This window comes from Scyliorhinus canicula, chromosome 17, assembly GCF_902713615.1.
Source record: "Scyliorhinus canicula chromosome 17, sScyCan1.1, whole genome shotgun sequence".
In the NCBI taxonomy this organism is placed as follows: Eukaryota; Metazoa; Chordata; class Chondrichthyes; order Carcharhiniformes; family Scyliorhinidae; genus Scyliorhinus; species Scyliorhinus canicula.
The window spans coordinates 127158520-127169247 of record NC_052162.1 but is presented as its reverse complement, the minus strand read 5'-3'; the positions used below and the strand labels follow the sequence as shown (position 1 = coordinate 127169247).

Genomic DNA, 10728 nt, shown 5'->3' with positions numbered 1-10728 from the left:
AATATATACCCTCCCAATTCTTGTTCAGGTACGGTTTAATTTGAGCAACAGATCCATGGTCACTGTTTCATGTCCCAGATAGAGAGACCTTAAAACCTTTCTCCATTTGTATCTGTAGCAAAGTGGCCATAGTCCCAGATGGCCATAGTCTGCTTTCCCCTTTGCGGGGGGAGCTGCCTGGTGGTGATTTAATCTGACCATCACCACACCTCAGGCGAGGGGCAAGGTTGAGAAAGTGGGCCTTCATGAATAACCTCAGCGAGTCCAGGAATTGAACCCACGCTGTTGGCATTGCTCTGCATCTCGAACCAACTGTCCAGCCATCTGAGCTAAACTGTCCCCTGTGTATATAACTGAACTGATAATGAGCAATATATTGAACCCTATGTGGGAGGAGGATGTGAGAAATCTGGAACTGACAGACAATCTAAATGACGGAAGGGGAGGCAAAGTATTTCAAAAGGCGGGTGGGACCCACGCACACACGGGGAGAATGTGCAATATCCACACGGACAGTGACCCGGGGCCGGGAATCGAACCTGGGACCCTGAAGCTGTGAAGCAATTGTGCTATAAGAGCGAGAGAGACCTGAGCCAAGCTTTGCAGAGTCTGCACCCTCCCTGGATTCACTTCCTTTCTCTTCAGCTGCTGCAAGTCCCCAATTCAAGGTGAGAATGAGAAAAGAAATGGAAGGGGGAGAAAAGAAAGTGTTTTACTCACAGATGCTGGAGACAGGAGGAGGTTTCAGTCTGTGTGAAGCGCCATTTGCAGACACCGGAAGTCCGCGGTTTGATCTGAACGGAGACAGTCCTTCCGGTCCTCTAACCTTCCCATTGGTCAATACCTCAGCCGGAAGGTCAGGGGGCGACCTCTGGAACAATGGGTGCGGGAGGCGTTCACGTGTCCGCGCCGAACCTGCGCACTGGAACCCGGAGACGTCACCACGGAGCAGTGATTCCTATTGGCTGATCCCGGCAATACTCCCTTGTGACGTCACAATCCGGAAGTTGGATGAAAACTTCCTCCTCTGCAACATCTGGGGGGACATTGGGGGCTTGCAGCAACTGAAGGGAAAGAAAGTTATTCCAGTCTGTATATTACACACCTTTTCTGCCCAGTAATATAGACAGACATTTGTCTGGCAGCCTGCAGGAAGATTTTCAGGTCTCTGTGTCCAGGACAGGAAGCAGTGAGCAGGGATCTGTCAATCAGCCTGAATCAGCACCTTCAGGAGAATTGGGAGGGTGAATATTAGAAAGAGGAGGATGAGAATGGAAAGAAAGTGTGTGGGTTGGAGAATTACAGATCTTGGGGAAATGAGAGGAAAGAATATTCCATAGAAACTAGAATTGTCTGTTCTGAATTTCTATCCTGTTCTGACACCAATGACTTTTGTAAACTCCCTTGACAGTGTTATGGGCCAGTGTTTAGAGAGAACCCCAAAGTGTATCATGGAGTTAACCGACCCACAACTTGTAATAGATTGTGGTATGGGGAGCACACAGCCCACTCTACAGGTGTGGTACAGCAGAAATGGAAAAGCATTTTTAACAACAAAACAATGTTTATTCTATGAACTCAAGTTTTAAATCACCAAAGGATCAATTTACAGTTTTTAGATGACAGAGAGAGAGAGACTAATACCCCTTCTGGCTGTGACTGCAGCTATCCAGCTCTGAAAACAAAACTAAAACACACCCTGGAGCAAACAGCCTAAAACGAAAGTAAAAAGCTGACAGAAAGCAAAGCTCCACCCACACTCTACATCACAGATAAACACACATTTCTTAAAGGTGCATTTCTTAAACACCTATTTCTTAATGGTGCTCGCACATGACAACAGGATATCAGATGTGGATGTACGGTCAGGATCTGACATCCTCATTCAATTCATTGTGACCTGAATATCATCGGCCTTTGAATCTAGAAGGACAAATGTTTGGCTGTTCTGTCTGCTTCAATGTGTGATTGGAAATGCACCAAGACACACAAAGATCTGAGTGAGAGTTTTCCAGTGAACTGACTGTGGACCGAGCTTTAAACGGTTACATCGGAAGAGAAAATATCGCACCATTCAGTGGCGAGAGACTGTAAAAGTGTTCTCTGTGTGGACGAGGCTGGAAATGATCATTGGACCTGGAGAAACGCAAGGACACTAACACCATGGAGAAACTGGAAATGTGGGGATTGTGGAAAGGGACTCAGTTACCCATCTGTTCTCGAAACTCATCGATGCTGTCACACCGGGGAGAGGCCATTCACCTGCTTCAGGTGTGGGAAGTGTGGGAAGGCATTCACTCATTCATCTGCCCTGCTGACACACCAGCGCATTCACACCGGGGAGAGGCCATTCACCTGCTCTCAGTGTGGGAAGGGATTCAGTGATTCATCCGCCCTGCAAACACAGCAGCGGGTTCACACCGGGGAGAAGCCATTCATCTGGTGTGTGTGTGTGTGGGAAGGGCTTCACTCAGTCAGCCAGCCTGCACACGCACCATAAGGTTCACACTGGGAAGAGGCCATTCGCCTGCTCTGATTGTGGGAAGGGATTCAGCTGTCCATCTGCCATGCATATGGGAAGGGTTTCAGAGATTCATCCGCCCTCATTAGACACCAGCGAGTTCACACTGGCAACAGGCCATTTCCCTGCCCCGTGTACGGGAAGGGTTTCACTCAGTCATCCAACCTGCAGAAGCACTGGCGCGTTCACACTGGGGAGAAGCTGTTTGCCTGCTCTCAGTGTGGGAAGGGATTCAATCAGTCACTCCACTTGCTGAGATACCAGCGAGCTCACAAGTGATGACAGGGATTGGATTCTGCTGTTTTTGCTGCTGTTAATTACATCCAGGATTGAACCATGTTCATTGTGAGACTTGAAGTGGGAGGGTCGGAGGGTTTCTTTCTGCTGAACTGGCCGGTCTCACGACTTCCAGTGGGCCGATATTCTTTTAGCCTGGGAGAGCTCATCTCCACTGAAATGATCTGCAAAAGCTGATGAAGTCCAGTTATTTCATCCAGGATATTAAACAGTGTTTTACCCCCACGGCAGGTAGATCCAAAATAAATACATTTCTCTCTGCTCTGTCGAGTGCAGTACGGGCCAGGAAAGGACAGAATTCCACGGTTAGATCTTTGAAGGTGAACACGTGAATTCCTCACGAGAGACTGATTTTCAGTGAGATTGGCTGACTCAGTGTTTACTGACGTCTGGGTGAGATTTCCATGGACTCTGTCTTGGTTGCACCTGCCATTTATGGTGTGGTGTGTGTTCGAGCTCATTATATGTGTTTATTTACACGTCCCTCTATTCCACAGTGAAGGTTGGAATTTAAGGTAGATGATGTACAGTGTTTTATCTTTCTGACTTTGTATCGTAAACTTTATTTATGTTTGTTCACAACCTGCGGAATCCTGTGGTTTTATTTGCCGACTGAGTGTCTTCAATCTCAAACTTTTATCGACTTCATCAAAACATTCTTGGTTCTTAAGGGGTCTGCCCAAGAATCATAATATATATACGTATACTGAACCACTACACAAATCTATTGCTTAGTGATATGGGGGGATGCGCAGCAATTGGTGATGTCATAGAATCCCAACAGTGCAGAACTCGGTCATTCGCCTCATCAAGTCTGCACCGTCCCTCTGAAAGACCACCCTACCTCGGCCCAATCCCTCACCTATCCCAGTAACCCCACCTGATCGTTCAACACTGAGCGGCAACTTTTTTTTGGAAATGTTTTTTTATTGAGTTTTCATATTTTATATCCAACAAATTACAAATTATTAGAAAAAAACACGCAAAAATTAACATGTATAATTTACAGGCAAGCATCTTCATAATAACAACTGTGGCCGCCCCCTTTAACCGCATACATATTTTACATTCCCCAATATGGCCGAGGCACATGTTTATAGGCATTATATTTACAATTTGGTTTTGGGCCTTAGCTTGCCGTCAGACTGTCGCTTGCGGCTTTGTCCTTCCTTTCTTTTTGGAATACTTTTTATTCAAGTTTTCAACAACAAATTTTATCACAACAGAGAAAAACAGTAACCCCTCCCCTCCAATACAAAAACAATAAATATCAAGAAAGAAATAAGCATAAAACAATGAGAACAAACCCCATAACGAACCCGTAGCCCCCCCCCCCCCCCCCCGGCTACCTACCCCCGATTCCCGTCCATTTTCCCCTGATTCTTGGCCACCCGACTATTCTTCTTCTTGTTCGTTGGCCACAAACAGGTCCCGGAACAATTGCATGAATGGCTACCACGTTCTGTGGAAGCCATCATCTGACCCTCGGATGGCGAATTTGATTTTCTCCATTTGGAGAGATTCCGAGAGGTCGGACAGCCAGTCTGCAGCTCTGGGTGGTGCTGCTGACCGCCAGCCAAACTGGATTCTACGGCGGGCGATCAGGGAGGCAAAGGCAAGGCGTCCGCCCTCCTCCCCAGGAATAGATCAGGCTGGTCTGAAACCCCGAAGACCGCCACTATCGGGCATGGCTCCACCCTCACCCCCACCACTTTGGACATAGCCTCGAAGAAGGCTGTCTAGTTCTCCACAAGTCTGGGGCAAGAGCAGAACATGTGGGCGTGGTTGGCCGGGCCTCTTTGGCACCGTTCTCCACCTCCAGGAATAACCTACTCACACGGTTTCTTGTTAAGTGGGCTCTAGGTGCCACTTTTAGCTACGTCAGGCTGAGCCTTGCGCACGTGGAGGTGGAGTTGACCCTATGCAGGCTTAGCGGCAACTTAGCATGACCAATCCAACTAAACCTGCACATCTTTGGACAGTGGGTGGAAACCGGAGCACCCGGAGGAAACCCACACAGACACGAGAAGAATGTACAAACCCCACAGTCACCCAAGGTCGGAATCGAACCCAGAGCTTCTGCCACTTTGAGGCAACAGTGCTAACCACCATGTCACCCTATTCCCCATGTCCTGGAACTCGCTGCCTACGACAGTGGTGGAAGTGGGGTTACGGGGATAGGCCGGGGGATTGGACCGAGGTCAGGCGCTCTTTCAGAGGGTTGGTGCAGATCTTCTGGGCTGAATGATGTCCTTCTGCACAGTAGGGATTCTATGGGTGAAGACGGCCCCTCAGCTCGGGAAATCAGGGATGGGCAATAAATGCTGGCCTTGCCAGCGATGCTCCAATCCCATGAAAGGATTAATTTGAAAAGCCTTTGTTTCTGACATTGCACCCGTGACAAAGGAGGGCAACAAATGCACCACCCTGTCCCACTTTGGAACTCTAACATGACTATGACCTGGTCATCTCTTCCTGAACCTGACTGGCTTTCCTCTCCTGCCTCTCGCTCTCCTTGGAGATGCTCGGGCCACAAAGGAGAACATTACCATCCCGGAAGGGCTGTTTAATGTTTGAAGAGAAATCTGAACAGCCAGCAATTCAGTGAATGACCTACGCCATAGAATGTCACGTTGCTCAACAAAAACAGACCTTTATTGCATATATAAAGTTAAAGTTAGCTCTTCTACCTTATCACTCGAGTATTATATCTTTATTCGATGAATCCAGTTTTTGCTTTACTCCCTTCCCAAGAGATTCCTTATCTCACAAAAACTTCTGAAGCTTATTCGCTTTCTTTAGGGACCAACCTGAAGATATGCCACAGCCCTCTGGAATTCACTTTATTTTCTCCCCAATTTCTCAGTTGTGATATTCGACTTTCAGTGATCTTTTGCTTGTGAAGGTTCCATTTCCTTCTTGAGCTGACTTTGGACAGACCTTCTGCTTTTTCTCAGTCAGTTCCCACAGCTTCTTCACAGCTCTTTCCAACCTGACTGCTTTCTGTCACATGGCTAACTGCCTCTCACTGTGGGGACCCCAGGAGATTTCTTCCTCTCGCTTCAAGCTGGGCAAATCTTCCAGCTCAGCTTCCCCTCCCACACCAAATTCCAAGACCAATGACGGAACTACTTGTTTGCCGACACATGACCAACAACCCGTTTGCTCATTGGTCAATCCCGTCCTTGGGCCACTTTACGAATATCACTCAGAAGCTTTTTATGTTCAAGTGGAAAGGTTTGATGTTCCCATTTGGTCTGATCATCAAACAATTCGAAGGCCAGAATTCTCCAGCCGCTGCAATTCACCTGTCCCGCTAGCAGGGCACCCCCGCCCGCAGGTTACCCCACGGTGTGGCGGGGGGGGGGGGGGGGGGGCTTCAATGGGAAATCCCAGTGACAGGCGGCAGGAACAGAGAATCTCACCACCAGCGAACGGCACACTGCCGAGAAAACACACGGCCGGGAAATGGGGAATCCATCCCGAAATGTCCCAATTTTTCCTCATCCCATTCAGAATGAATTTCATTTGCTTCCTTGTGACTGATGTTGACAGCTTATCCAATTTTGGAAATTTCTTTCTAATACTAACTCTTTTCTAAGTCTCTGAATCTCCCACGTGTCATGGACAGGAAGTGGGGGGGGGGGGGGGGGCGGGGGGGGGGGGGGGGGGGGGGGGGGGGGGGGGGGGGGTGTCTTTCTCCTGTTAAAAACGGTGGGGTATTTTTCTGCAACCCTTCACTTTAGACATGTTCAAATCCTCAATCAATAACTTGCACAACAAACTCGGGGGATGGTGAAATAAAGTGGTTGCTTCATTTTTACACTAACACATGTGCAAGAGGGGTTTTGCGATGGCTGCCCCCTTCCACACTCACACAATAAATGGAGGGGGGGCTGAGTGAAAAGGAAGCGTGATCAGAGCTCGGGGTTCCCGCCTGCACTCGCCCCACTAGTGTCAGTGGGAGCTTCTCAACTTTGATCCTTGCCTGAGGTTAAATCACCAGCAGTCAGCTCCCCCCACCCGCCCCTTTAAGGGGAAATGCCTGTGGTCATCTGGGACTATGGTGACTTTCCCATTTACCTAGCTGAGGGAATGAGCCTAGGGTAGAGTGCTTGAGGGAAATGGGACTGACCGGTTTGCTCCACAGAGAGCCAGCATGGGATCAATGGGTCGAATGGCCTCCCTCTCTTCCCAAATGACTCTACGGTCTGAAGAGAACAATTTCAGCTGCTCCAGTCTCTCCAGCTAACTGAAGTCCCTCATTCCTGGTGCCGTTCTCGTAAATCTCCTCACCCACCTCACTGAGTCCAGCAGAGAGAAACCCTCCGACCCTCCCACTTCACCAAGTGTCAGAATGAAACATGGTTCAGGTCCTGGTGTGATTAACAGCAGCAATAACAGCCGAGTCCAACCCCTGTCATCACTCGTGAACTCGCTGGTAGCTGCGCAGGGTGGATAACAGGGAAACCCTTCCCACACACACAGCAGATAAATGGCCAGATATTAACCGATTTATTGATTCACTAATTTATTGGTGCCTTTAAGAATTGATGCAGTACATTTCTTAATTCAGCACAGACAGTGAATGGAATATCCACAAGGCTAATGTGGCAAAATAGTCATTGTTTCAGATAATAAATAAGAACTGCTAAGCAGGAATCTAACATTGTTTCATGAAAAGTTGCATAAAAGCTCCTTGTAAATAATAAACCATTGTTCCTCAACACAATCTGTAATGAAAATGTATCACAGCTTTAGCAACATTTAGTAATACAATTGTGTCATGTGAGAGTACCTTTAAGAATTGAGTGTTTATCAGTTATGTCTGAGTGTGGGTGGAGCTGGGCTGCCTGTCTGCTTTGACTTTCACTTTGGGCTTGCAGCTACAGGGTGTGTTTAGTTTTGTTTTAGATTTGGAGAAGCTGCAGTCACAGCAAGATGTGTCGGAATGTCTGCAAGCTTGTGAATGTTCATTTGGTGATTTCAAAGTGGTAACTGTTCTCAGCAGTGAAATTCAACCTGATGTCTTTCTGTAAAAAGGGTTCTGTTTGTCTTATGGATGTTGCAAGGAAAGATGAACTCAGAGTTACTCAGAGAGCACTGTATTCTTTGGGGGATTTATTGGTGTTGATGGGTGTTAAGATTTTACTGTGGGTTTATAAAGTGTGAACTGGATTCATAAATAAATATTGTTTTAATTTAAAAGTACTGTAGATTTCTGTTGCATCACACGTGCAGAATGGACCCGTGTGCTCCCCATAACCACAATCTATTAAAGGTCGTGGGTCAGGTGAACTCCATGATATACTTTGGGGTTCTCTAAACCAGGCATTGTCAAACTCAGAGGCGCGACCAGCGAGTGGGTATTGGGAGGGATCGGAGCCGACTGTTGCGGCGCTCCAGATTGCGCAAATCAGCGTGCAACAGCTGCAGCAGCCGGCTGTTAATAACGCAGGCTGCAAGCTGCCTTCAAAATGGCCGCAAACGTGTAAAGAAAATGCGGCTGCACTGCGCATGCGTGTCAGATCACCGGCCGCAAACGCAAAACTATGTCGCAGCTTTTTGTTTCACAAGTTCGGGGGAGTTTATTCATTTTATTTATTTATTTTATTCATTTAATTTTTATTTTTTTCATTTTTTTTTTACAAGTTCGGGGGGTTTTATTTGATAAAATCTGACAGGAAAAAAATGCCAACCTTTGGACAGATGGAGACTCCATACTTTCCGACACCGGAAGGCTTCACCTTCATCCAACAGGTTCCATTGGAGGAGCAGGTACGAGGGCCAAAGGGACCCAAAACCATTTCCTCCACTTTTGTCAGCAGCAAACAAGGTCAGAGAAAATGGTGGGTCACGCTGGTCGGCCGGCGTGGGTCGCGAAGGTCGGCCGGGTTGGGTCCCGAAGGTTGGCCGGTTGGTAAAAATGTGTCCTAGGAAAAAAAGTTTGAAGAACACTGCTCTAAACCCTGGCCCATAACAAATATATCAAAGCCTTAGCAACAGCAACATTTAGCAACAACAATGTATCAAAGCTTTACCAACAGCAAGGTTAATGCAAGCACCTTATATTTATAGGATTGGCACACGTGGTGGGGGCACATAGACATTTAATCAATTTGATGGTGATTAGTAAATCTTAGTCACGACCAGTGCTTGGATAACAAATCATTTTCTAAGTGATAGACAGATATTTGAATAAATCAGGAAGCTTCAGCTGAGAATTAGAAACCAATGGGAGTAAATGAGGGATTAGAACATTGATCAGAATTTCATTAAGAATAAGGCTTCATGATTAAAGCTTTGTTCTGAACTTATGCTTGAATAAATTCTGTACCATCTACTGATTTTCTCATATTTTCTTATATTTTCATTTAACTCTCATTGTTATGTTTTGATGTATTATTGGATCTAAGTTTTTATTAAGTTTTTTTAAAAACAGAATCAAGGTGAATGTTTAGCAAATAAAGTTCTATTTTTAGACATCTGCAATCAGCTGGACCCGTGACACTTATTTGAAGATAAAATAAGAGATCGTATCACAGCCTCTTCCCAATGTGAACCTGCTGGTGTTTGAGCAGGAAGGTTGACCGAGTGAATCCCTTCCCACACTCGGAGCAGGTGAATGGTCTCTCCTTACTGTGAATTCGCTGGTGTGACAGCCGGGAGGATGAATCGCTGAATCCCTTCCCACACTCAGAGCAGATGAATGGCCTCTCCCCAGTGTGAACTCGCTGGTGTATCTGCAGGTGAGATGACCGAGTGAATCCCTTCCCACACACAGAGCAGATGATACGGCCTCCTCCCCAGTGTGAACTCGCTGGTGTTTCCTGCAGGAAAGATGCCCGAGTGAATCCCTTCCCACACTGAGAGCAGGTGAACGGCCTCTCCCCAGTGTGAACTCGCTGGTGTGCCTGCAGGTGAGATGACTGAGTGAATCCCTTCCCACACACAGAGCAGATGAATGGCCTCTCCCCAGTGTGAATTCGCTGGTGTGTCCGCAGGCTGGATAACAGAGCGAATCCCTTCTCACACTGAGAGCAAGTGAATGGCTTCTCCCCAGTGTGAACGCGCTGGTGTGTCCGCAGGTTGGATAAGTGAGCGAATGCCATTTCACACTGAGAGCAGGTGAACGGCCTCTCTCCAGTGTGAACCCGCTGGTGCGCCCGCAGGTTGGATAACCGAATGAATCCCATCTCACACTGAGAGCAGGTGAACGGCCTCTCCCCAGTGTGAACTAGCTGGTGTTTCCGCAGACTGGATAAGTGAGCAAATCCCTTCTCACACTGAGAGCAGGTGAATGGCCTCTCCCCAGTGTGAACGCGCTGGTGTGTCCACAGGTTGGATAAGTGAGTGAATCCCTTCTCACACTGAGAGCAGGTGAAGGGCCTCTCCCCAGTGTGAACTAGCTGGTGTTTCCGCAGGCTGGATAAGTGAGCGAATCTCTTCTCACACTGGGAGCAGGTGAACGGCCTCTCCCCAGTGTGAACTCGCTGGTGTGTCCGCAGGCTGGATAAGTGAGTGAATCCTTTCTCACAACGGGAGCAGGTGAACGGCCTCTCCCCAGTGTGACTGCGTCGATGGGCTTCCAGTCGTGATGGGGCACTGAATCCCTTCCCACAGTCCCCACATTTCCACGGTTTCTCCATGGTGCGGGTGTCCTTGTTCATCGCCCAGTTGAGGCCTCGTCCTTACACAGAACACGTGTACGGTCTCTCCCCACTGTGAATGGTGTGATGTTTTTTCAGGCTGTGTAACTGGTTAAAGCTCTTTCCACAGTCAGTGCTCTAGAACACTCTCACTCGGATGTGTGTGTCTCGGTGCTTTTCGAGTCACACTGATATTTAAAGCATTCAGAAGCAGACTGAACAGACAAACAATTTAAAGGCCGATGATACTCCAGTCCTGAT

At 47.6% G+C, this 10728-nt stretch overlaps 1 protein-coding gene across 1 annotated transcript; it reads right to left on the bottom strand.

The window, feature by feature from the left end:
* Positions 1-7492: 7492 nt before the first annotated feature.
* On the bottom strand, positions 7493-10104 carry LOC119951614 (zinc finger protein 239-like; the record flags this gene model as incomplete). The annotated part of the gene is made up of 3 exons (XM_038774794.1): positions 7493-7551; positions 9459-9578; positions 9660-10104. Coding segments are annotated over 3 exons (624 nt in total), but the record flags the coding sequence as incomplete, so codon positions are not given.
* Positions 10105-10728: the final 624 nt, after the last annotated feature.